We start from the raw sequence: 22,785 nt of genomic DNA, 5'->3' as shown, positions 1-22,785 counted from the left end.
TACCAGGCAAACTGCACAACATCTAAGCCTGGAGGAAATGCTGAGTTACGGAGAAGCAGAGTGAGTGGGGAGGGTTGGGATCCCGGGATCACTTTTAAGAGCACCTGTCGCCATAATAAAATAAAGAAAGAGAATGGCGCAATTTTTTCTAAAGTTATTTAGGAGAGAAGGTTTAGTTCAAAGCAGGACTGGTCAACTATTTGGAGAGAATTGAGCTCGTCATAGGTGGGAGGGATCTGGGCTAGACAGGTAGCCTTATAATGCTTAATAATGTGGGGTACAGAGAGACCCCGAATTTCATATGCAAAAACATAATTGATTTGGGGCATTTATTTAGCCAGATGAAGGGCAGAGTTGAGGACATGTATGGGAAGTGTCCTGAACAAGTACACCAGGAAAGATATGGGCATTCCCATTATACCAGGTCTAGGCTGAGTTGACGAAAGAATGGGTCATAATTCCATTTGTAAATAGTTTCTACTGTGTTTGTAAGTTTAATTCCAAGGTAGGTGATGTAATAGGCACAAGTCTTGAACTGAAAGTCAAGCTCAATAATTTTTTGTGATGGGGTGTTGCAATAAAGAATTTCAGATTTTGACTGATTGATTTTAAGGCCCGAGACTACACAGAATTTTTCAAGAACTGCTAAAAGATTGGGGAGGGAAGTTAGAGGTTTAGTCATAGTTAGGGGAAGATCATCAGCAAATAAGCTAAGTTTAAAATTAATATTTCGACTAGGGCAACAGATATCTTAGGGTTTTCACGAATACAGCTAATGGTTCCATCACAAGTGCAATAAAGCTGGCAAGAGTGGGCAACCCTGAGGAGTACCTCTTGTAATTTGTACTGGGGATGGGTGAGTGTATGGAATAAAGTCCCGGGGTCTGTGCGGATGACAGCTCCCAGCTATCGATGGTAGCTGAAAGCCTGGAACTGTCATGGGGCGCAGCGGGTAGCAACGCCCAGTCACACGATCGCTGTTATCCATTGGATCGCATAAAAGTAAATAAAGAGAAAAATAAAAGTTAAAGTTTCAGCTCCCCTCACAGGTCGGATCCGTGAGGGGAGCTGAAAGTACTCAGTTTCATCCTCTGCGAAGTCCTGCAGCATTCTAGTCCTTCCAGGGCTTGATGCCATCTTCTGTGCATGCACTCCAGATGTAAAATGTTGGGCGCATGTGCAGAAGGCCAAGGGCCGCGGTGAGCATGTAGAAGTAAAAAAAAGTTCACGTTTAATCTCCCCTCACTGATGCGATCAGTGAGAGATGAAACTTCTTACTGGAGGCCTCAACATTTAAACCCTGGTGCAATCATCCTCCATGGAGGTTTCACCCGGCTTTTGTGCATACCCCCGCTGGCAAAATGACGAACACACTTGCAGGAGCTGGGGAGCCACCGAAAAATTTAAAGTCCCCTTGCTCCTGGCTTTCAAAGGTAGCCGAGAGCCTGGGGCAGTGACCGGTGGCCTCCATTACAGGCCTAGCCATGTGTCCAGTAAGCAGATTGGGGCTACAATGAGTATGTTTCTGAACATAGGACAAACAGGGGTATCCATTTTGCGGTGCAAGTCTTCCTTCATATGTGTGCTGTATAAAAAAACTTTTCCTTCTGCTTTGCCTAGATTCATTCAAAACCTGTGGGGTCAAAATATGCAGTATACCCCTAGATGAATTTGTTAAGGGCTGTAGTTTTGAAAATGGGAACATTTGTGTGGGTTCTCCATTGTTTTGGCCACTCAAATACTCCATTTTCCTACTGCTTTTTTTAAAGGTGCTATTACACATGTGCCAACGTTTGCGCTTTTCCAATAATTGCTAGGCTGTACTTACAAGTGCAGCCCAACAATTTATGCTTTCACACAAGAATTATCAGTACTCGTGTAATAGTGCCCTGAGAGAGAATATTAAGGACACAAGACAGGAATTAGTTCACATGAGAATAATTAGGACGCTGGTAGGTTAAACATATTTGGGAGCCTACTGGCTGATCTGACCAATGGTGAAAAGTGTAGTCTGCGCTTTACAGTTTTGTTGAAATTTGGAACTTGGAATGTAAAGAGTATGATTTTAGACAGGACCTAAAGGTTGCCAGTTCAATCCCTGCTGGTTCAGGTAGCCGGCTCAAGGTTGACTTAGGCTTCCGTCTTTCCGAGGTCGGTAAAATGAGTACCTAGCTTGGTGGGGAGTAATAAATAAATTGTAAAATAGTGAAAGCACTGCGGAATAGGTTGGTGCTATACAAATAAGGTTTATATATTGTTTTTATTTATTTTTATCAAAAGAGAAATGATCAGGCTAAACATTGAATTACTTGGAATAAGGGAAATACACTAACTAGAGATGAGCGAGCGTACTCACCAAGGGCAAATACTTGAGAGAGTATTGCCTTTTGCGAGTACCTGCCTGCTCGTCTCAAAAGAGTCGGGTGCCGGCGGGGGTGAGCGGTGAATTGCGGGAGTGAGCAGGGGGGAGCGGAGGGGGGGGGGAGAGAAAGAGAGATCTCCCCCCTGTTCCTCCCAGCTCTCCCCCGTCGCTCCCCGCTGGCACCCAAATCTTTTGAGACGAGCTGGCAGGTATTTGCAAAAGGCAATACTCGCTCGAATATTTGCCCTTAGCGAGTACGCTTGCTCATCTCTAAAACTAACACAAAATGCCTGATGTGCAAGCTGGTTTTCAAAATGGCAGAGGCACTCGTGATCATATCTCAAATCTGATGCTAATCATGGAGAAAGCAAGAGAACACCAAAAAGACCCCTACCTCTGTTTTATCGACTACACCAAGGCTTTCGATTGTGTAGGCCATGAGATGCCCTGGGTTTGCCCCAAACATCTCATTGAACTCATAAGATCACTCTATATCAGTCAGGAAGCAACAGTCAGAACACTATTTGGAGACACAGACGGGTTCAAAATGAGAAAAAGACTGCATCAAGGGTGCATTCTGTCACTGTTTCTTTTCAACATGTATGCTGAGGCAGTTATGATGAAAATCGGCTTGGCAGAGTCAGAAATTGGTGTGAGAATAGGAAGGCGGAACATAAACAATCTGCGATCTGCAGATGATACCAATTTTCTTGCAGAAAGTCAAGATGATGCAGAAGAGTTAATAATGGCAGTCAAAGAAAGAAGTGAACTAGAAGGCCTCTTCTTAAACATCAAAATGACAAAGATCATGACAACTGCTGGAAATGGTAGAACCACCATGAAAATTAACAATGAAGAGATTGATGCTGTGCTAGATTACATATTCCTTTGGTCTAAGATAAATCGCAACGGACAATACAGTTCAAATATTAAACGAAAATCGCACTGGGTCGGGTGGCTCGGCTAGGAATGGACATGATCTGGAAAAGTAAGGACGGCAGTTTCAGAACCAAATGCTGCCTAGTAAAATGTAATTATTTTTCTCATTGCAACTTATGTTTGTGAAAGCTGGACGCTTAAAAAGAATGACAGGAGGAAGTTAGACACTTCTGAATTATGATGCTTTGGATCCCATGGACAGCGAGAATCATTAACAAAGAAGTACTAGATCATGTCAAGCCAAAAACGTCCCTAGAGGCAAAGATTTCAAAACAAAACCTATCTTATTTTGGACACATTATGCAAGCAAATGGACTGGAGAAGGATATTATGCTGGGATCTGTCAGTGGGTCATGGAGAAGAGGTCATCTAAGAACTCGCTGGTTAGACACAATCATGGCGGAAACCTGCATGACTATTTGCCAGTTAAAAGAAGCTGTACTTGACTGATGAAAATGGCGATACTTGATCCATAGGGTGACCCAGAATCGGCAACTGCTGAATGGTTAATCATCATCATAAAATACAGGAACTACAACGTGAAAATCCCTATTTCTTTTTTGAAAGCAAACAACCTGCTTATTGCAGTTGTCTTAACAGGCAGCTCACAGCTATGTCCACCTTCATGTAACTTTGTGTCAAATGGCATTTGAAACATGCATTTAAAATGTAATGAAATCATCTAGATAGGCCACAGTGATCAGACTTCTTGCCCTGCTTCATAGTCAGTGGGGCTCCTGGTCTTCTTCCTTGCCCCCCTAATGGGGTGGAAGGTATGGATTTGGCCTGGTTATATCCACTGAGTGTCCACTGACCACCAAGCAGATGGGAAGATCAGGAACCAGGAGGATGCCAGACAACAAGTCAGGGGTCTGTACTGTAACTGCAAAACCAAAGAATATACAGAAGGAAAAATCAAATAGGTAGCAATATCAGAACCAGGAAGACAGCATGCCACAGCATGGCAGGCAGAAATCAAAGTCAGTAGACCAAGGTTGTAAACCCATTTAAGGACTGTTGAAGATCCAAAATTAGAGACCAAAACAAGCCGGGTCAGAAACACAGGAAGATATATATCACACCACAGACTGGCAGCAATATTAGCTGCCACTGAAGGGCCAGATCAACTAAGCTATGTAGCCAGTTAGATCAGTTAACGGTGAACAGCTGAATACCTTGAAAACAAGAGTAAAATTAAAGGAGATGTCCCGAGGCAGCAAGTGGGTCTATACACTTCTGTATGGCCATAATAATGCACTTTGTAATGTACATTGTGCATTAATTATGAGCCATACAGAAGTTATAAAAAGTTTTTTACTTACCTGCTCCGTTGCTAGCGTCCTCGTCTCCTTGGTGCCGACTAATTTTTGGCCTCCGATGGCCAAATTAGCCGCGCTTGCGCAGTCCGGGTCTTCAGCAGTCTTCTATGGAGCCGCTCGTGCCAGAGAGCGGCTCCGTGTAGCTCCGCCCCGTCACGTGCCGATTCCAGCCAATCAGGAGGCTGGAATCGGCAGTGGACCGCACAGAAGAGCTGCGGTCCACGAAGACGGAGGATCCCGGCGGCCATCTTCAGCAGGTGAGTATGAAGACGCCGGACCGCCGGGATTCAGGTAAGCGCTGTGCGGGTGGTTTTTTTAACCCCTGCATCGGGGTTGTCTCGCGCCGAACGGGGGGGGGGGTTAAAAAAAAAAAAACCCGTTTCGGCGCGGGACATCTCCTTTAACCCCTTCTAATCTGAACCACTAGGTAAGTAATACAGCAGATGTAGGACAGCAAAAGGAATAGCTGAGCTGAACATGTAATTAGGATAGAGTCCCGGCCGCCATGAGAACCCATTCCCACACCATGATTGTGTTGTACGGCCAGATGGTGCGCCCCAGCTAGCTGCTTAGATGCTGCAGTCAACACAGACCATTGTATCCAAGCAGTTAACCAGCCACAATCAGAGCTCGCTCCAATCGCACACCATTGTAGGAGGGTGTCATCTGTTGAAAACAGGCAACACCCTTTATGTATGGAATGGGCTTTTCATTTTTATTTTATTTTTTTAACATTCAAACGAATGGACACAGACAGAACCCACTTGTGAATAGAGCCTTAGTGATATGCTTTCTAGCAGCCACTTAGAAGGTAGAAACATGTAGCCTGGAGATTACATCTATAGGAGAGTGTTCTAAGCATGCGCCACGACCTGAACAGAAGTCATTGTGCAAGGAGGGGGAGGAGGTGAGCTGTGACTGTGACCTGCTGTGATGGAGTTATCCTGTGTTATCTATATACAGGTTTTATCTTTCATTGTAATCCAGCTTCTGATAATAATGAGATGAATACTGAAAATTATCTCTATAGAACAGAGGATGACAGCCAATAAGAGGAGCCGGACTGAAAACTGCAAGATTTCAGGATTTTTATTTTATATGGTGCCATAGAAAATTCTTTAAAAATTCACCAAAAACACTTACAAAAGACTTAACCTAAAAACGTAATTGAAACAACAGGTAATATTCTGTAGACAAATCCCCATTGGTTGTATTGTGGAATAAATATTCTAAGTACTGAAATTAATCATATTGAAAATGATTGTTAAATCTAACAGTTATACACTGTCTGTTTAGATTTCCAACGGTGCATTTTTAGGCCTTGGCAAGAATATTAAAAGTCTTTATCTGGAAAACAACAACCTGCAGAACCTTCCTAACATGAAAATGTTTAATGGACTGGAAGTAATTAACTTGGCTAACAATCCATTTAACTGTGACTGCCGCCTGCTCCATCTCCACAGGTAAGTTTCCATGCATATAATTGATAAAACCATCACTGAAGAACTCCAACTGTAACTTCAGATTTATTTACAGAGCGTGATGTAATTTGACATGTTTACACATAAAGTCTTGCAAATAAAATTGAACTCACACAGGATATGTATATACTATACATATCTATAGATCCATACATTACTTGTAAATTGTCAAAGCCACATGCAGCATCTGCTTCTTAGTGGTCAGTTATACATTATGCACTACCTAATGGTTAACAGATCATTTGTTTCCTCTGAAGTTGGGTGCTATCATTTGTCTCCTGTCAGGAGTCTGTACTCTACAAGTAACATGCCCATGCAGTGCTTAACTGTAAAAAGGAGGAAATGATAGACTGTGGATGCAACCCTTGTAATGTGAAGCGCACAAAAGCAAAGGAATTAACCCAATTTCTTCTTTACTAATTGATAGCCAACACAAATATTGCGTTTCACAGCCCCTTTTTCAGAAGTGGCAGGAAATAATACAGGGATGTTACAGGATATTCACATCCTATACTACTAGGAAAGAAGAAATGGCAGAACCCAAACACGAATATCCAGTAACATCCCTGCATTCTTTCTGGCCATTTAACTGAAGAAGGGGCTGCATCATGGAAGCACATTATTTGCGCTGGCTATCAATTAATTAATAAAGAAGTTTGGGGTTAATCCCTTTGCTTTCATGCACTTTACATTAGAAGAGTTGCACCCACAGTCCATCATTTCCTTCTTCTTACAATTAAGCACTTCTATGCCCTGTTACCTATGGTGACGGTAATTGGAATAGCAGCACCCTACTACCGTAACTATACTGACCATCAGGATCTCATCCTTAAAGGGGTTGTCCCACGCCGAAACGGGTTTTTTTTTTTTCAACCCCCCCCCCCCCCCCCGTTCGGCGCGAGACAACCCCGATGCAGGGACCTAAAAGAAAATCCGCACAGCGCTTACCTGAATCCCCGCGCTCCGGTGACTTCTTACTTACCGGCTGAAGATGGCCGCCGGGATCTTCTCCCTCAGTGGACCGCAGGGCTTCTGTGCGGTCCATTGCCGATTCCAGCCTCCTGATTGGCTGGAATCGGCACGTGACGGGGCGGAGCTACACGGAGCCGCTCTCCGGCACGAGCGACCCCATTCATAAAAGAAGAAGACCCGGACTGCGCAAGCGCGTCTAATCTGGCGATTAGACGCTGAAAATTAGACGGCTCCATGGAAACGAGGACGCTAGCAACGGAACAGGTAAGTGAAAAATTTCTTATAACTTCTGTATGGCTCATAATTAATGCACAATGTACATTACAAAGTGCATTAATATGGTCATACAGAAGTGTATAGACCCACTTGCTTTCGCGGGACAACCCCTTTAATAGGAGTTGCTCTGCATTCTCTTCTCTCGGATGCCTATGCAGTAACATTTCCATTCTGGCTGCATTACTAAAAAGACTAGAACTCATGGCAACATGTTTTGCCTTACTCTGCGCTCATGGACTTTGAGGCATAGAATATTATTTTGTTTTTATCTTACAGATGGATCAGCGGCCTGAATCTAAAGGTGGGGGCCACGTGTGCAACTCCTAAAAACCTAAGAGGCCAAAAGGTCCGAAATGCGAAATTTGTTCTCTGTCCTGGATGGGAGGGTAATAAAAACAGGAATAAGAGAAAGATACCTGCTATCTCCACCAGCAAGACCAAAGCCAAAAAATACAAACAGTAAAGACAAACTGCATATTTTGTGATTATTTAAGAAAAAAAATCTAATTTTTTTTATTATACTCCACATCTTCCACATGTATTTGAATAGTATTACTTTATCTGCATTGTTCTAAGACTATGCACTTACAGCTGGGGGCCACGGTACCTCATGAGCACTTATAACAGGACCTCTGAAGGAGGGGCTTTTGGCATCTCCTACATGATTGATGATCTCCCAATTGTGTCTAAGTGAGACAGGAGATTCTGGCAATCCCATATAACTGAAATTACACTTGATACACAAGCAATTTTGTGGAAAATGGAAGCAACTTTGCAACTGTTTTAAGTAAAATATACTTGCAAAGGCTAGAGCATCAAGAGAAGGGATGAAGACAATTTGCACAGCAAGCAAGCATGTTAGACAAAGCAGATCTTGAAAAACATACATATAGAAAGACAAAAGAGCATATAACCTTTAAAGGGAATCCATCATCACAAAATGGATGGCTAACCCCTTCGTAATATATATCTGGCCATATACATCCTAACTGCACATAGCCCATGCAATTAGCACGTATATAGCAGTCTATTGCATATGCTGTGTATCGCTCAGGAGCTAAACCTACTCCATACACATCGGGTATCGACCGTCTCTGACAACTGACACCCGAAATCATAGATAACACTGATCATGCTGTCCTGATGTCCCTAGGGCTGCTATGATCGTTTGCCTAATAAAGATATGCCCGTGGAATGTCTTTAGTAGTAAGCTTATTGGAAATATAGTATAATGCAAAAATATAGTATTGTATTATACTATATAAGCGATCAAACGATCACAGGTTCAAGTCCCCTATGAGGACTAATAGTAAAATAAAGAATTTAATTATACAAAATTTTAAAATTTATTAAAACCCTTTTCCCAGTTATTAGATCTAGAATTTGCAATTTAAAGGAAATCTAAAAATTGGTATCACTGCATCTGTAAAGGTTCATTTAAAAAAAAAAAATCACATTATCGTGTTAATGCCACATTATTAACTGCGCAGAAAGGAAATACACAGTAGCAGAATTGCGCTTTTATGGTCTTACCAGCTCCAAGAGAAAAAAGGTATCAAAAAATTGTATGTTCCACAAGGTGGTACCAATACAAACTACAGATGGCCTTGCAAAAAGCAAGCCCTCTCACAGCCCTATTGATGGAAAAATAAAAAAGGTTATGGGGGTCAAAAGATGTCAAAAAAAGCAATTATTTATTTTAACAAAATAAGGTATTTAAGTATTGCTATATAAAAAAACCCATATAAATTAGCTTCTGCTGTACTCGTATTGACCAACAGATAACATGCCACTTTTACTGCATAATGAACACCGTAAAAATAAAAAAATAAAACATTGTTCAATTGAGAGTTTTTTCCCACTTCGCCCACTTAGAAATTTTTAATAATCTTCCAATACATCATTTATGAAAAAACAGGTTTGTTGCCTGATGAAGGGTTGATCAGAAGAACCCAAAGCTTGCTGTAACATCATGTATTTCTGTTAGTCATTAAAAGCTATCATATCTATAAGATTACCTGGTTTCTCTTACTAAGAACAATTATACAATACATCATATGTTATGTTAAAAGGTACCGCTGAAGAATACAATTTGTCTTTGCAAAATAGAGATCCTCATGTAGATATGTCACCTAAAAAAAAAAAATTCAAAAAAGTTATGATTTTTTTAAAGTAAGAATAACAAAATTGCAGAATGTGACCGGGATGCAGGCACATCAGTGACCCTTGGCCTTGAAATGGTTAAACATCTTTTGCATATCATTATCTTCATTGAGAAAAATCTCCCAACTATTGTAGTTTTCATACTGGCCCCTAAGCCTACACAAAAGGCTGACAACTTTGGATTAAAGCCAGAGTCAGGTCAAATGGGACTCACCATTAACAATGTGATGGGCCACGTCTCTGAGCATTCTGACAATTCTTTCCCACAGAAAAGTGTAAGTAGCGTCAGCATTAAAACATACCCATTCCAGTTTCTATCATGGCCTGATTTCAAGGATTCAGTTCTGAAGCATGTTCTGTGTGTGGAGAAGAGGAGGTAATTCGGGAAGGTTCCACATCCATTTGATTCCTGCGTGGATCGCTGCAGTAGGTTGCATCTACTGTAGGATAGAACTTTGGTTGTAGATTTGATTTAAAGCAAAGAATATTGGCTCTAAAACAAGAGCAAAAGCCATTATAGCCATTTGAAGTGGGATTTGCATACTGTATACCTGCAGCTCTCACTCCCGACTGTATTTCTACAGTCTATTGTGTTTTTGTTTAAAGCTAGGAATTTTGACCAAAATCAATACTCTATACAGCAATAAGACATTGGTAAGTGCTGCAATATGGTTCCATCCATAATGTTGCTTGCCAGTATGGTGGCTCAGTGTTTAGCACTGTTACCTTGCCATGATGAGATCCAAGCTTCAAATCCGAGCAAAGGCTACACCTGCATGGAGTTTGTATGTTCTTGCTGCTCTTACATGGGTTTCCTCTGGTACTCTGGTTTCCTCCCACAGTGCAAAAACATACTAATTGGAGAATTTAGTCCCCATAGAGCAAGAGCCTAATGGAAGTGACTTGACAATCTGTGTACAGTGTTGTGGGCTATGTATGCTATTATAAATGGGTAAAATAAATGTGTGTTGTAGCTCTAAATGTCCAAAATGATTTAATTGAATAGAAAATTAAATGACGTGACTTAGTGATAAAGAGTAAAGTAACAAGGCACTGCAGTTTTAAATGTTTAAAGGTTAAGCCACTGAATAAGCAAAATTCAAAAAGAAATCCAGTATATGCCATTTTATTGAGATATATAGCTCTCCAGAGAGAGTTGTGATAGCAGAGTCCCAGTTTGATGCTCAGTGGTCTGGTGTGTATGAGTGGGTAACTTTAAAGGCATAGATGTAATAGATATCACAAGTGTTCTCTCCCCCTCTTGACTTTGCTTACAGTGCTGTAGGTATAGGTAATTTTGCCCCATTAATATTGTCAGCCAATTACAGCACTTATTAAAACCCACTGTGACATCGATGTAACAGGCACTGAAATGTCAATACTCCAAGAACAAAGGCCCCATATGCCAGCAGTCTTCTCTGACCACCAATATTGGCTACTGTCTGGTCCATTATGTCTGCTGCAAGCTGGTGAGTAGATGGCAAGTGGGTATAGTGCCCTGGCATGTCAGCTAAAGCACGATGTAATGGCAGCTTGACTCACACAGCTGGGATCCAAACAAAGCAGAAGCATGCTCACCTCTTTATCCTGCCAAGTTTACTTGCGGTTTTAGTGACCAAGGGTCTGAAGTGTTTATAAGCATTGAGAGCAAGTGCCCATGAACGCTGCCTCCCAGAGGTGTCCTAATCCAAATAATCTTAAAGGCTATGGACCCTTTCCAGATAAAGAGATCCAAAGCCTTTAGGCCTCTTTTACACGGGCTACAAAATCTCGCTACAAATCTTGCTACAAAACACATCTATGTGAAGCCCATGGTTTCCAATGGGTTCTTTCAGGCTACAAAACATCTCTACATGCGTTTTGTAGCGAGATTTTGTAGCCCGTGTGAAAGAGGCCTTAAACCACAAAATAAAATATATCCATCATTACTGTAAAAACCCAGGCCAAGTATAGAACAAAACTCACAGAATTTTTGTGATAATTTTAAAAACATGTTTATTGAAAAAATAGACATTTTCCAAAGAATAACTACAAAACAAATCTTGTATATTAGCTATAAAGCAATAAAAATACTGACATTGTGGTATCACATTCTCATAATAATTTTATACTGTATTACAGGAGTTGGAGTGTAACTTTTTTCTTTATCTTATGTGACCCAAGAATTCAGTCATTTTCTAAGACACAATTCTTTAAGTTAGGCAAAAATAAAGAATAGCCTTTTAACACAGAACAATTACTGTGCAAAAAATCGTTGGATGGTGTGAATTTTAATGCTAATTGTTTAGTGTAAACATGACCAAATTGAACAACTAACAAGAATTTGTTTGCTTCTCTCTCATCGTATGCAGGCATAAAAATCACTGTTCGCTTGTTTACATATCATTGCGTGTAAACAGCGATCGTTTAGTCATTCACATTCACTGCAACGATGTATCACAACGTGTAAAAGGATCGGGCGGGACGGGACGATCTGTCGGCCAACAGATGCCCGATAGCTGATCTCAGCAATAACGGTTCCTGTGCTATTACACAGGAAAGAGCAACGCTGACTTAATAGAGGCGTGGCGGTACTAAATGTAGGTGGACTGGGTCGGGGATCGTTCCGGCCTGCCCACCTGCATTTACAGTAAGCAGGCAGTCCTTCAGAAGTGATGACTGCTTGTTTACACGGAACGATATGACATTCAATTTTCTGCATGAGTAACTTAAAAACGAAGGAGAAGTGAACGACTTGTTCATCATTCAGTCGGTGCATGCATTTACACTGAAAGATAATCATTCAGATTCTCACAGCAGTCCAAACGATAATCATTTTGTGTAAAATCACCTTAAGTGTTTGTCTTAGTATCAACCTCACAGCTACGGGGCAGGTCCACTAAATATACAGAGGACAGCCGACTTCTGAGCAGCCTCAAAAACAAAGAGGACAACAGGTAGGATAACAAAGATGGAGTCGTTGGGGGATTAGAAGAGTCCTATGGAGATTTTTATGGACATTTTCAGAAGTGTGAATTGATGACTGCCCTTTAGATAGTCTCACATCAGTAATGCCATTTAATATAAAGAGAATTAAACCTGCATCTCCGATTACTAACTCTGGAAGAATTTTAACTTGCCCCTCGAAGGAAAATAGTTCAATATGCTGTAAATCATGGAAAGAATTACTTTTTGGAAGGGATCCTACATACGCACAGATTCAAAAGAAGTAAGAGTCAGAAGAAAGGATAGTAAAGATAAAGAATGCAGGAAATGAAAAACTTTAATGCGCATGTTTTCAGAATTGGGAGGATTGAAGGGGGAGGTAAACTGTGCCACGATGTCAACCCATAAAAAAAGCCTGCGGACCCCCTAAAGTGGCCGCCCACTAGGCCCTCCTAATATTTAACTAGGTTAGATACTGAAAGATCCCCTACTCACCTATAATATAAAGCTACATTTTGAATCCAAGGAGAAATAAAGTGAAAAAAGTATGTTGAAAGTCCGTGTTCGCTCAAGTGGTACCCCAAGAAGTGAGAAGTTCGAAGACTGTATTAATCTTTTGTCTGTCCCGGAATCTCAGTGAGTAGATTGTCTGGCTTACTGGCATATTTACAGTAGGTTGCTCCAGTCCATTGAAGCACCTCTTCAACCCTATGGGATAGGAGGGTGTTCATCTGAAGTTTGATGTCCATAATATCCTTAGTAGTAGCCAGGGAGAGGCGTTGCTGATTGAGTGCCTCAATAAGGAAAAGTCTCCATTCTATGGCTAGGAGGGCTTGAGATTTCCCCCACTTCTTTTGAGAAGCAAGGTGCATAAGATGTCCCCATGCAAAAGCCTTATGTGAAAGCCATATCCACATAGGGCCCAAGTTCGGGGTGGAATTAAGATCGATATATACTACTGGTCAAAAGTTTTAGAACACCTCAATTTTTCTAGCTATTTTTGACATTATTACAGTTCAAGTTTAATTTTCTTAATGTGAAATGGTTCAAAAGTTAAAAATATTATGAAATTTTAACCTGAAACACAACAACAGTCTGAATTTATGATTTTAACTAAAGTTTTCTGTTTTTGGTGAACACATTGACAGCTGCTCTGCAGCACAGAATGCAAGTTAAGGTTTGATATTGCAAACTATTTCTGTAGATAACTTTCAAACCATCTGATTCATTATAACCACAGTTGGAACAGACTGCATTACAGCACCCTCTAAGGCAGGATTTGGACAGTTTTGCTCTTCAGGACAGAGCACATCGCTATCATAACTACAAGAAACAGGCAATTAACTAAAGTAGACAGGCAGACAATTATAACTCTTAGAAGTGTAGGTCTCGCCTACAGAGAAATTGCCAAGAAAGCCAGAAGGGCAGTCAGTAGTTTCCTATACCATCAGAAGGCACTTGGAAACTGGAGGGAACTGACAGAAGAGGTCTGCCAGACCAAATGCCACTACAAAATCAGATGACAAGTTTTTGAGAGTCAACAGGCTGCTTGATCGGTGCCTCACAGCACAAAATCTTCAAGTACAGCTTTATTCAGCAAAATAGGTCTGACAGGTAGAGGATCAGTAAGAAAGCCACTGCTAAGAATGCAAAATAAAAAAAAAGACTTGCTTGGGCCAAGCAGCACTTCCAGTGGACTACTGAAGAGTGCAAGATGGTCTTATGGACTGACGAATAAAAATTTGACATCTTTCGTACATCACGCAAGGTTTTTGCATGCTGTCGAGTAGATGAAAGGATGGTTCCTGAGTGTGACACTCCAACTGACAAACATGAAGGAGGAAGTATGATGGCTTGTGACTCTTTTGCTGGATCCAGAGTTGCACAGGGCGACTGGCACACTGGGCAAGAAGGGCTATCACAGCATTTTGATACACCATGCAATATCCTCCGGTGTACGCCTAGTTGGTCAGGAGTTCATATTACAGCAAGACATACTTCTAGGTTATGTCAGATCTACTCAAGATGAAAACTGGTAGGCTTCAAAGAATGGAATAGCCTGCACAATCTTCAGACTTAAACCCCATGTTGGGAAGAAATTCCAGATTAATTTTTTGAATGCAATTGTAGAAAGTATGCTTCGATTGTGTAAAGCGGTTATATCAGCTACAGGGGGCTACTTTGAAGAGTCAAAAAACTATATTTAATTTGGTGAAACAAATTATTTTATTCGCCTAAACTTATTTGTTCTATGCTTTTTATTTCAAAGTACATTTGAGACACTGAACTGTGTAAATATAAAAAGAAACTGGAAAGTGTTCCAGAACTTTAGACTGGTAGTGTATGTTGGGAGAGTTGTGGGAGAATCAAGGTAGGTTGGGAAGGCCTGTTTCTTTTTACTTGGGTTATTAAATCCGCTAACATTATGGGAAATATATACACCATAAATGTGGAATATAAAAGGCTGAAGATAGGCTGTGAGGTAAAACAAAAATTCATTTTTGACATGAAATAAGATTATCCACAGACAAATGTGATAACCAAGAGAGAGGGAGAAAACAGCAGATGTAAGAGAACTTGTAGGAGGTTAACAAAAAAAAGACTAATTAAAGTAACTAAAACCGTCCTAGGACCCAAACGGGGATGACTTCTAATGGACCTAAACATCAGGTAGCCGACAGTCATCAGTAAATAAGACAACACAGTATCCGTAACTGGACATGCAACACACATATATAAAGGTATGAGATTCAATCAAAATGTAGTACAAAAAAAGAATAAACTGCAAAAAAACAGTAAGGTAAGCAATAGACTATAGACTCAGTTAGTTGTCTGGGCAGTGCCTAGGTTAAACTGAGTTAGGAGGGGTATCAGCACTCATTAAGGAGAGCAACTAGAAAGTGAGTGAGGAGACTTAAAAGGCCATACATGCTCCTCTGGGAAATGTATGCAAATAAGGTAGATGGAACAATACCTCTGCAGCGCCACTTATTGGATTGCAGTATTCCTGAAAGAGGGGCAAGCATCCCTTAACAGCTGTCTGTGTATGGATTCTGGCTTCGTTTTCAATTCCCAATCAGTGTTCCAATAGACCTGTATAAAGGGTTGGACATTGATTTGCAGGAATGCTGCCATCCATGAGGTGGCGCTGCAGAGGTATTGTTCCATCTTTCCTATTTGTATAGGTTAAAGTGAGGCACTCAAACTAATTCACCAGCACACAGTCAAACAAGTAGCTCCCCAAATTCTTCAAGGAAGTAAAGCTTTGCATCTGCAACACCATGGAATCTAGATGTAGTATGATTTCAACCCTCTGGTAGGACCTGGGGCCTGCTAGAGAAAGGTAGAATGGGATTCTTCAGGTGAAGGCAGTAGGTCCTGTTCAGTGGACGGTTGTCAGGGATCTATCTGGTGGTCTGGATGGGTGGGTCAAAGTCCAAGTATGTCTAGGATGAGGAGGTATGGCTCCTGTGTTGGAGGATGATGTCAAAGGTATTTGGGCACTCGGCAGGGCCCTTTAAATCTCATCTAGAGTCTTCACCAAATAGGACCTGCCATGATGTTGGAAATGGTGGGAGAATGGAAAGCCCCATTTGTACTTCACATTAGCTGTATGAAGAGCCTGAGTGATGGGCCTCATGGCAGGCACTATGCTTAGCTAGGGTAAAGAGCGTAATATCCGCGAACAACTGCACTGTGGAGGAAAACTATGGCAGTGGAGCAAAGCCTCTGGCTGCTGTCAGCAGTTAGTCATGTATTTCAGTGTAGTGCAATTTTAATACCAGATTGACATTTGGATGGTGTGACAGAACCCTATGGATTTTGTCAATCCAAAGGATGTTCTGATCTACTTGAGGCAAAAAATGCTATGAATCGGTAAAGTGCAGTTCTTGACTCATGGAGGCCTGTAATCGAAAATTGGAACAGTGAGATCTGTTCTCCAGGTTTTAGTATTTGGTTTCCAGTGTTTCCAATCTGGATTTAAGATTAGTGACATGGCTCTTATCTTCTTCAATGGCCTTCACTATTTCATTTGTTTTTCATTTTAGTTCGGCCTTACACATCCCAGAGTTTTTAATTTGTTCCGTTAAGTCTTAACTGCTGCTGTAAGTTCAGCCTAAAAGATGGCCTGGATTTAAAGGAGTACAGTGGAATTCTAGCTAATGCTATTGGGGTCCTGGCCCCATAAAAGCAAACTGGCTACAGAATCAACTGGACTGGGAGTCCAGACGGTGGGAGCATATCAGCTGATTGCTGTGAGGCAAACAGTTCCGGCAAAGTTGCCAAGGAGGGGATTTGAGAGTCTTTTGGGGTCTTTCCTTTACGTCTAGTCATATTTTGGATGATAGACAAGTAATGAAATAAGAAATGAATTTTGCGCTATGGTGCAGATGTCGAAACGGTGCTGAGCCTAAAGAGACATTATCAGGCCCACCTTAAGTTGCTCCTGCACCTTAATCTCAGTAAAAAGAATAGACAGACAATCTCTTGAATAGCATTAAAGAGTGTGTAATGCCATAAAACGTCCACTTGGTGGCAGTACAGACTAATTATAATTTGTCACTTGGATGATGCAGGTCAGGAAGGGTATTGTTTCTACTTAAGGAGAGCACCTATGAGGTGTGAGGAGACTTAGGCCTCATGTCCACGGTAAAAAGAAGATTTAAAATCTGCAACGTTTTTCCTGCACGTGGATCCGCGCCCTATAGGGATGCATTGGACACCCGCAGGTAGTTAAATACCTGCGGATGTCATTTTCCCCTTGAGGCGCGGATTGCGTGTGCGGGAAAAAAAAACGCGATATGCTCCATTTTAGTGCGGGTCTCCCGCAGGCTTCTATTGAAGCCTATGGAAGCTGTCCGGATCCACGGTACACCCGCGCGGGAGAGGAGTTAAAAAAAGAAAATGGAGTGCCCGGCGCATGCGCGCGGCATGCTGCCGGCGTGCCGAGCACATCTGCCAGGCCGAAGAAAGAAGATCCGGCCGTGACGGAGAGCAGGTCTGCAGTGTCCGGACAGGTGAGTAAATTCTTCTTTTTAGCCGCATGTCCCCGGGAAAGGAGAGACCCGCTGCGGGATTCTCCATGAAGAATCTGCGGCGGACCTGATTTTCCCCGTGGACATGAGGCCTTATAAGGCCATTCATGCTCCTTTGGGAAATATGCAAATCATAAGATGGAACAATAGCTCTGCAGCACAACCTATTGGAAGGCAGCATTCCTGCAAGTCATTGTTACAAGGCTTGTTTAAAAAGTCTGACATTAACCATGCATAGACAGCGGTTTTGGGGCGATTGCCCCTCATCAGGTTTCTGTCTTTGCTAGCGATAGGCCTATAGATACAGGTCAGAAATAGTATCATCTCTCCTTAGGGAGAGCACCTAGAAAGTGTTAGGAGACTTATAAGGCCATCCATGCTCCTCTGGGAAATATGTAAATAGAAAGATGGAACAATACCTCTGCAGCACCACCTATTGGAAGCATTCCTGCAAGTCAAACAGCAATGATGCAAAAACAGCATTTCTTGTAAAGTCACTGAAGGGATAATAAATTGAAATGTGCTCTCCTCTTGCCTATATGACTCCTTTCAAACTGCTCGTTGCCAAGGCAAAAAAAATGAGGTGGAAAAATTAAGTGTTCCCACAGGTGTAGGGAGCAATAAAAATACAGGCCAGCAGCTTTAAACAGTAGCAAGAATCTCCAAGTCTCTCATGTAGTGGAGAAGTCCACAGACCCCCCCCCCCCCCCCTCCCCTGAACCAATGAGGATGAGTTGCCAGGACTAAAGCCCCTTAATAGCAGGACTGCTGCAGTCCAGCCCTGTGTTCTGGTTACTGCTGGCCTCCTGAAGGCCCATGGGTAAGACAAGATGGCAGGGAACTCACCCCTTCTTTAATGGGACCTGAGCTCAGCTGATGAAGCTGCCCGGCAAGAGAGACCCAGATTCCTGAAGCAGATAGGTGCCCGTAGGGGCTCTGAGGTTGCAGCATCGGTGTCTCGTCAGGTCTTTGTTTTATAAAGAAGAAGCTAGCCTACTGTGGGCAGCATATGTTAATGAAAGAAATACTTCATTGGGGTATTCTCAATCACCATTTACCTGGGTGTGTTACATTGCAGCCATCTTTGTCAGCAGAATGAATGTTAGCAAGGGATTTTCAGTTATCATCCTGTTCTATATAAACAAACTTACAGGTTGGGAGGATATCAGAATTTTGTAGCTTCTCTCAAAGACTGCATGGTATTACTTTTTGTTCTTGAGACTAGGAGCAAAGTTATGTCTATCAACTCCATTTCCATGTTCCTGTTGCAGAGGAACATGTAAAAGCAAAAGATCCCCTCCAGTCTTGGCAGCCATAGTTGTAACTTAGAAAATGTACTTGTTTCACATATACTCCCGCTCACATGCAACAACAAGAGCATATACATATATTACTCTTCATGAAGGGGAATTTACACTTTTCTTTTAGAAAAAAATTAATATATATTTGGAGAACCTCCAGTTGTCAGTAAAAAATCATATTGCCATGTAGTAGATTAGCAAAGTCATTTTCCATTCTAAAGGCCCATTTTGAGCAATAATTGTTGTGTCTAAATCAGCTGATAAGACGGTAGCACTCTGTGCTCTGCCTGCAGAGAGCTGATTACAGCTAATAACATTGTATCAGCTGTTCTCAGCTGTCCGCCTTGCGGGCAGATCAAAACGAAAGTAATCAGGAAACAGCGGATGGTCTGTTCCCTGATTACAGCTCCCGCCGGCTCACATGCTGCTACTTGATACTAATAGGCATTAGTGCCAAGTAGTAGTTTCTGCAAACTGATCGCTCAAAAGCCATCTTTTGAGTGATCATCTTTGCAGTGTAAATGCACCCTAAACTTCTCTTTTGGTGCTCTGTCTCCTGGGCATCCATTACCCAGCATGGAAACTGGTCATGCAGCTCCTAATGTAATCAGTACTAGCTTTGTAGTTGAGACTTCCAGTCGGCTACCGAAGATTATAACACACAGAACTCTGATGAAAGAAGAAGTGTACAGCGCTACTGGTGAAAGGTTAGAGAGGAGAAGTCGTTTGCTGATCTATTTAATAGCAAACTGAAAATCGTCTATAAGTGTTGCAGCATATGCTTTTTCCCATTTTACTACTGGAAGCACTTGTTTAAGGAGTTCTGAGTCAGCCTATTGTGTTCCCCATGGCAAAACATAATAAATGATCTTCTAACCACCCCGCCTTTGTACAGGATCTGTTTCCAGACTGTAAAGGCAGTCTATTAATGGGAGGTCACAGACCACAGTGCTCGAACACTATGGGCTGACTGGCTGCAGCAGCCTGCAACATCCCGTACAGCAGCTGACTGCAGCCTGTAAACACAGTGCCACAGGGGAGACTGGAGTTGTTGCAATGACCCCTGAGAGCAGTGCATAGGATCATTTATGTTTGGCCATGGATAACACTAGTTAAAAAAATCTCAGATAACCCTATAACTTTTTTTTCTTTTTTTGTAAATCAGACAAAACAATAGTTGTCAATCTTCCATTCCACGATCTCCATGTCCACAGAACGCACGCCGGGATCTTCACATAGTAATGGGTCAATCGGTTCCTATTCTTTTTCTTGTGTGGAATTTACTATAAATCAAAGAAAAGATTTTATTTTGATCTCTATATACACAACTCTCAGTTCATGCAAACAAAACACTAAATAACATTAGTTCTAAAATAACGCAACTATCACATTCATTATAGCTGGGGTCTATAAAGCCGCAGATACATAATGGCCCATTTAGACACAACGATTATCACTCAAAAGATGTCGCTTAAGCAACTTTTGAGCGATAATCGTTGTGTAATTTGCAGCGCAAGATGATTGCTCAAGATGAGCGATCACCTTGCACTGCCAGCGGAGGACGCAGAAGACAAGCTGGGTGTCCCCACTTGTTTTCTGCATCCAGCTGTTCCATGCTCTGAGCACCGGCTGTTCTATACCTTTGGTATTTGTCCTGCAGAAATAACGGTCAGTATGCTGGTCTCCTTGTACTCGCCATACCATCGGATGGTGAATGGCATTCTCTTGCCTGCCAGCCCGTGTGAGATGAGTGTTACATGACACACCGATGATGTGCGGTACCACTTCTTATCTTGGTCACCAAGCTTTATTCCTGAATACTTGTGATAGGCCCACTTTACCAAGGATGTTCTTTTCCTCCTTTGTCTCTTCGTTGTGAACTGTCCGCAGACATAGCAGAAATTGTCTGGGTCGCTCAGACATCCGCGCCGCTCAGCCATATTGTTATTACATTTTGAAAAATAGTCCCAGTCTAACCAATGAGCTGTAAAAACACAGTTCAATAATTACAACTTACTGGTGGATGATCTGCAGCGTTTCCACCACGTGGAAACATACCCTAGATGTTACATAAACCTACCCTTATAGTGTTCAGTCAGCACACAGTGTGTAACAGTGATTGTAAAATACTTGTACAATCACCGTTAGGATTCTTTTTATTAAGCAAGGTCAATGGCGAGCCGACTGGATTAATTGTATAGGCAGATTTACAAGAAATAAAGTGCAACGGCAATTGGATTACATTATTCCGCATAACTGGCAAACCTTACGTGGCAGAAAAAATATCATATTATATTTGAATTCAGCGCACTAAAGTTAGTATGAGCCACCTATCTGTTACTAAAAATTGTGTTGCACAGTGTTATCGCTCAGATTCTCACTGGATTATGCAAAGCTGAATGATAATCGTTTAGTGTAAACTCAGAGCGACTGAATGATGAACAATAATTAATTCGCTTATCGTTTGTTAAGTTTGACTGCCTGTCTGTTTACTGTGAGTGCAGGCGGCCGTAAGCGATCTCCACCCAACTCCGTCTCTATTTACTGAGCAATCATTGCTCTTATGTCAAAGCACAGGAGTGATAATCGCTTAAGCGCCCGACAATCATCTCGTTTAACCCCTTAGTGACCAGCCCATTGCTTTTTTACGTCCCGGCCTTCTGGGCTTTATTCCCAGAGGACGTAAAAACATGCATCCTCTTGGAATGACAGCCCTGCAGGCTCAGGACGTGACAGCTCCATGCTGGTCGCAGGACCCCACTCCTGGTTACGCGATCCCCGGTATCCACCGGATACAGGCGATCGCGTTAAAGTCAATGGGCAGTAAGAAAAAGTCAAAGTTTCAGCTCCCCTTACGGATCAGATTCGTAAGGGGAGCTGAGAATACTCACCCCCGATCCACCGTGATGCCCGGCGTCTTTGCAGTCCTCCCCGGACCTGTCGCCGACGTCACGCGCATGCGCAGAGGGCTTGGAGGCCCCGGAAATGTAAAAACTTCCTGCTCCCGGCTAGTATGAGTAGCCAAGAGCTGTCACCGGGAGCCGCTGTATGTAGTTCCCGGTCACATGATTGCTGCTATCCAATGGATAACAGCAAAAAAAAAAAGAAAAAAAGTTTGTTTTATCTCCCCTCATGAATCATATGCATGAAAGGAGATGAAATTAGGTACCCAAGTCCCCCGGATTTATCCACAGACCTTACCCCGGCTTCTGCGCACGCGACTATCGCCAAAATGGCGGACGCAGACGCAAAAGCTGCAGATTGCCGGGGTAATTTAAAATCTCCCCGCACCTGGCTCCTAAATGTAGCCAAGAGCCTGAAGATTTCACGGGGTGCCACGGTACGCGTTTCCCAGTCACATGATCGCCGTTATCCAATGGATAATGGCGATTACATAAAAGTAAAAAAAAAAAAGCTAAAGTTTCACCTTCCGTCACAGATCCGATCAATGAGCGGAGGTGAAATTGCTTAACCAAGGCCACGGGCGATGTCACCCGATGGGATTCTTATCCGTGGACCTTTCCCAGCTTTGGCGCATGCCATTATCCATGGACAATGGCGATTACGTAAAAGTTAAAAGACAGTTTAAGTGTGACGCTCTGCTCAGTTTGGGCCCCGTTGTGCATCCAGATAGAAGATTAGGGACACAATGGGTATGTTTCTGAACACGGGACAAACGGGGGTATCCATTTTGGAGTAAAAGTCTTCATTCCTATGTTTGCTGTACAAAAAAAATCTATTTTTAAAATGACAATTGCCAAAAAAACAAAAATCATAATTTCTTCCTTATGCTTCGATTTATTCAAAAACGGTGGGGGCAAAATTTGTAGTACAACCCAAGATGAATTTGTTAAGGGGTCTAGTTTTCAAAATGGGGTATTTGTGGGGATTCTATATCGTTTTGGCCGCTCAAGGGCTCCACAAGCGGGCAATGGGGCCTAAAACGTCTTCAAGCAAAATGTCTGTTCTGAAAACCACCTGCTGCTCCTTTCGGTTAGGGCCCCGTTGTCC

The 22,785-nt window shown here is 42.2% G+C and overlaps 2 protein-coding genes across 2 annotated transcripts in view; one reads left to right on the top strand and one right to left on the bottom strand.

Moving 5' to 3' along the window:
- Positions 1 to 10,493, top strand: part of CHADL (chondroadherin like) — a 32,767-nt gene extending 22,274 nt beyond the window's left edge. The window contains exons 4-5 of the mRNA XM_066596200.1: positions 5,917 to 6,083; positions 7,626 to 10,493. Of these exons, the coding sequence (XP_066452297.1) occupies positions 5,917 to 6,083; positions 7,626 to 7,812 (354 nt within the window). The 3' untranslated portion in view covers positions 7,813 to 10,493. The remainder of the gene's footprint in view (positions 1 to 5,916; positions 6,084 to 7,625) is intronic.
- Positions 10,494 to 18,206: 7,713 nt separating this feature from the next.
- L3MBTL2 (L3MBTL histone methyl-lysine binding protein 2) overlaps positions 18,207 to 22,785 on the bottom strand; it is a 75,724-nt gene continuing 71,145 nt past the window's right edge. Inside the window, exon 18 of the mRNA XM_066596198.1 lies at positions 18,207 to 20,057. Within this exon, the coding sequence (XP_066452295.1) occupies positions 20,032 to 20,057 (26 nt within the window). The 3' untranslated portion in view covers positions 18,207 to 20,031. The remainder of the gene's footprint in view (positions 20,058 to 22,785) is intronic.

This window comes from Eleutherodactylus coqui, chromosome 3 (genome assembly GCF_035609145.1).
Source record: "Eleutherodactylus coqui strain aEleCoq1 chromosome 3, aEleCoq1.hap1, whole genome shotgun sequence".
NCBI lineage: Eukaryota > Metazoa > Chordata > Amphibia > Anura > Eleutherodactylidae > Eleutherodactylus > Eleutherodactylus coqui.
Note: the sequence above shows the minus strand (reverse complement) of the source record. Positions and strands in the feature narration are given on the sequence as shown.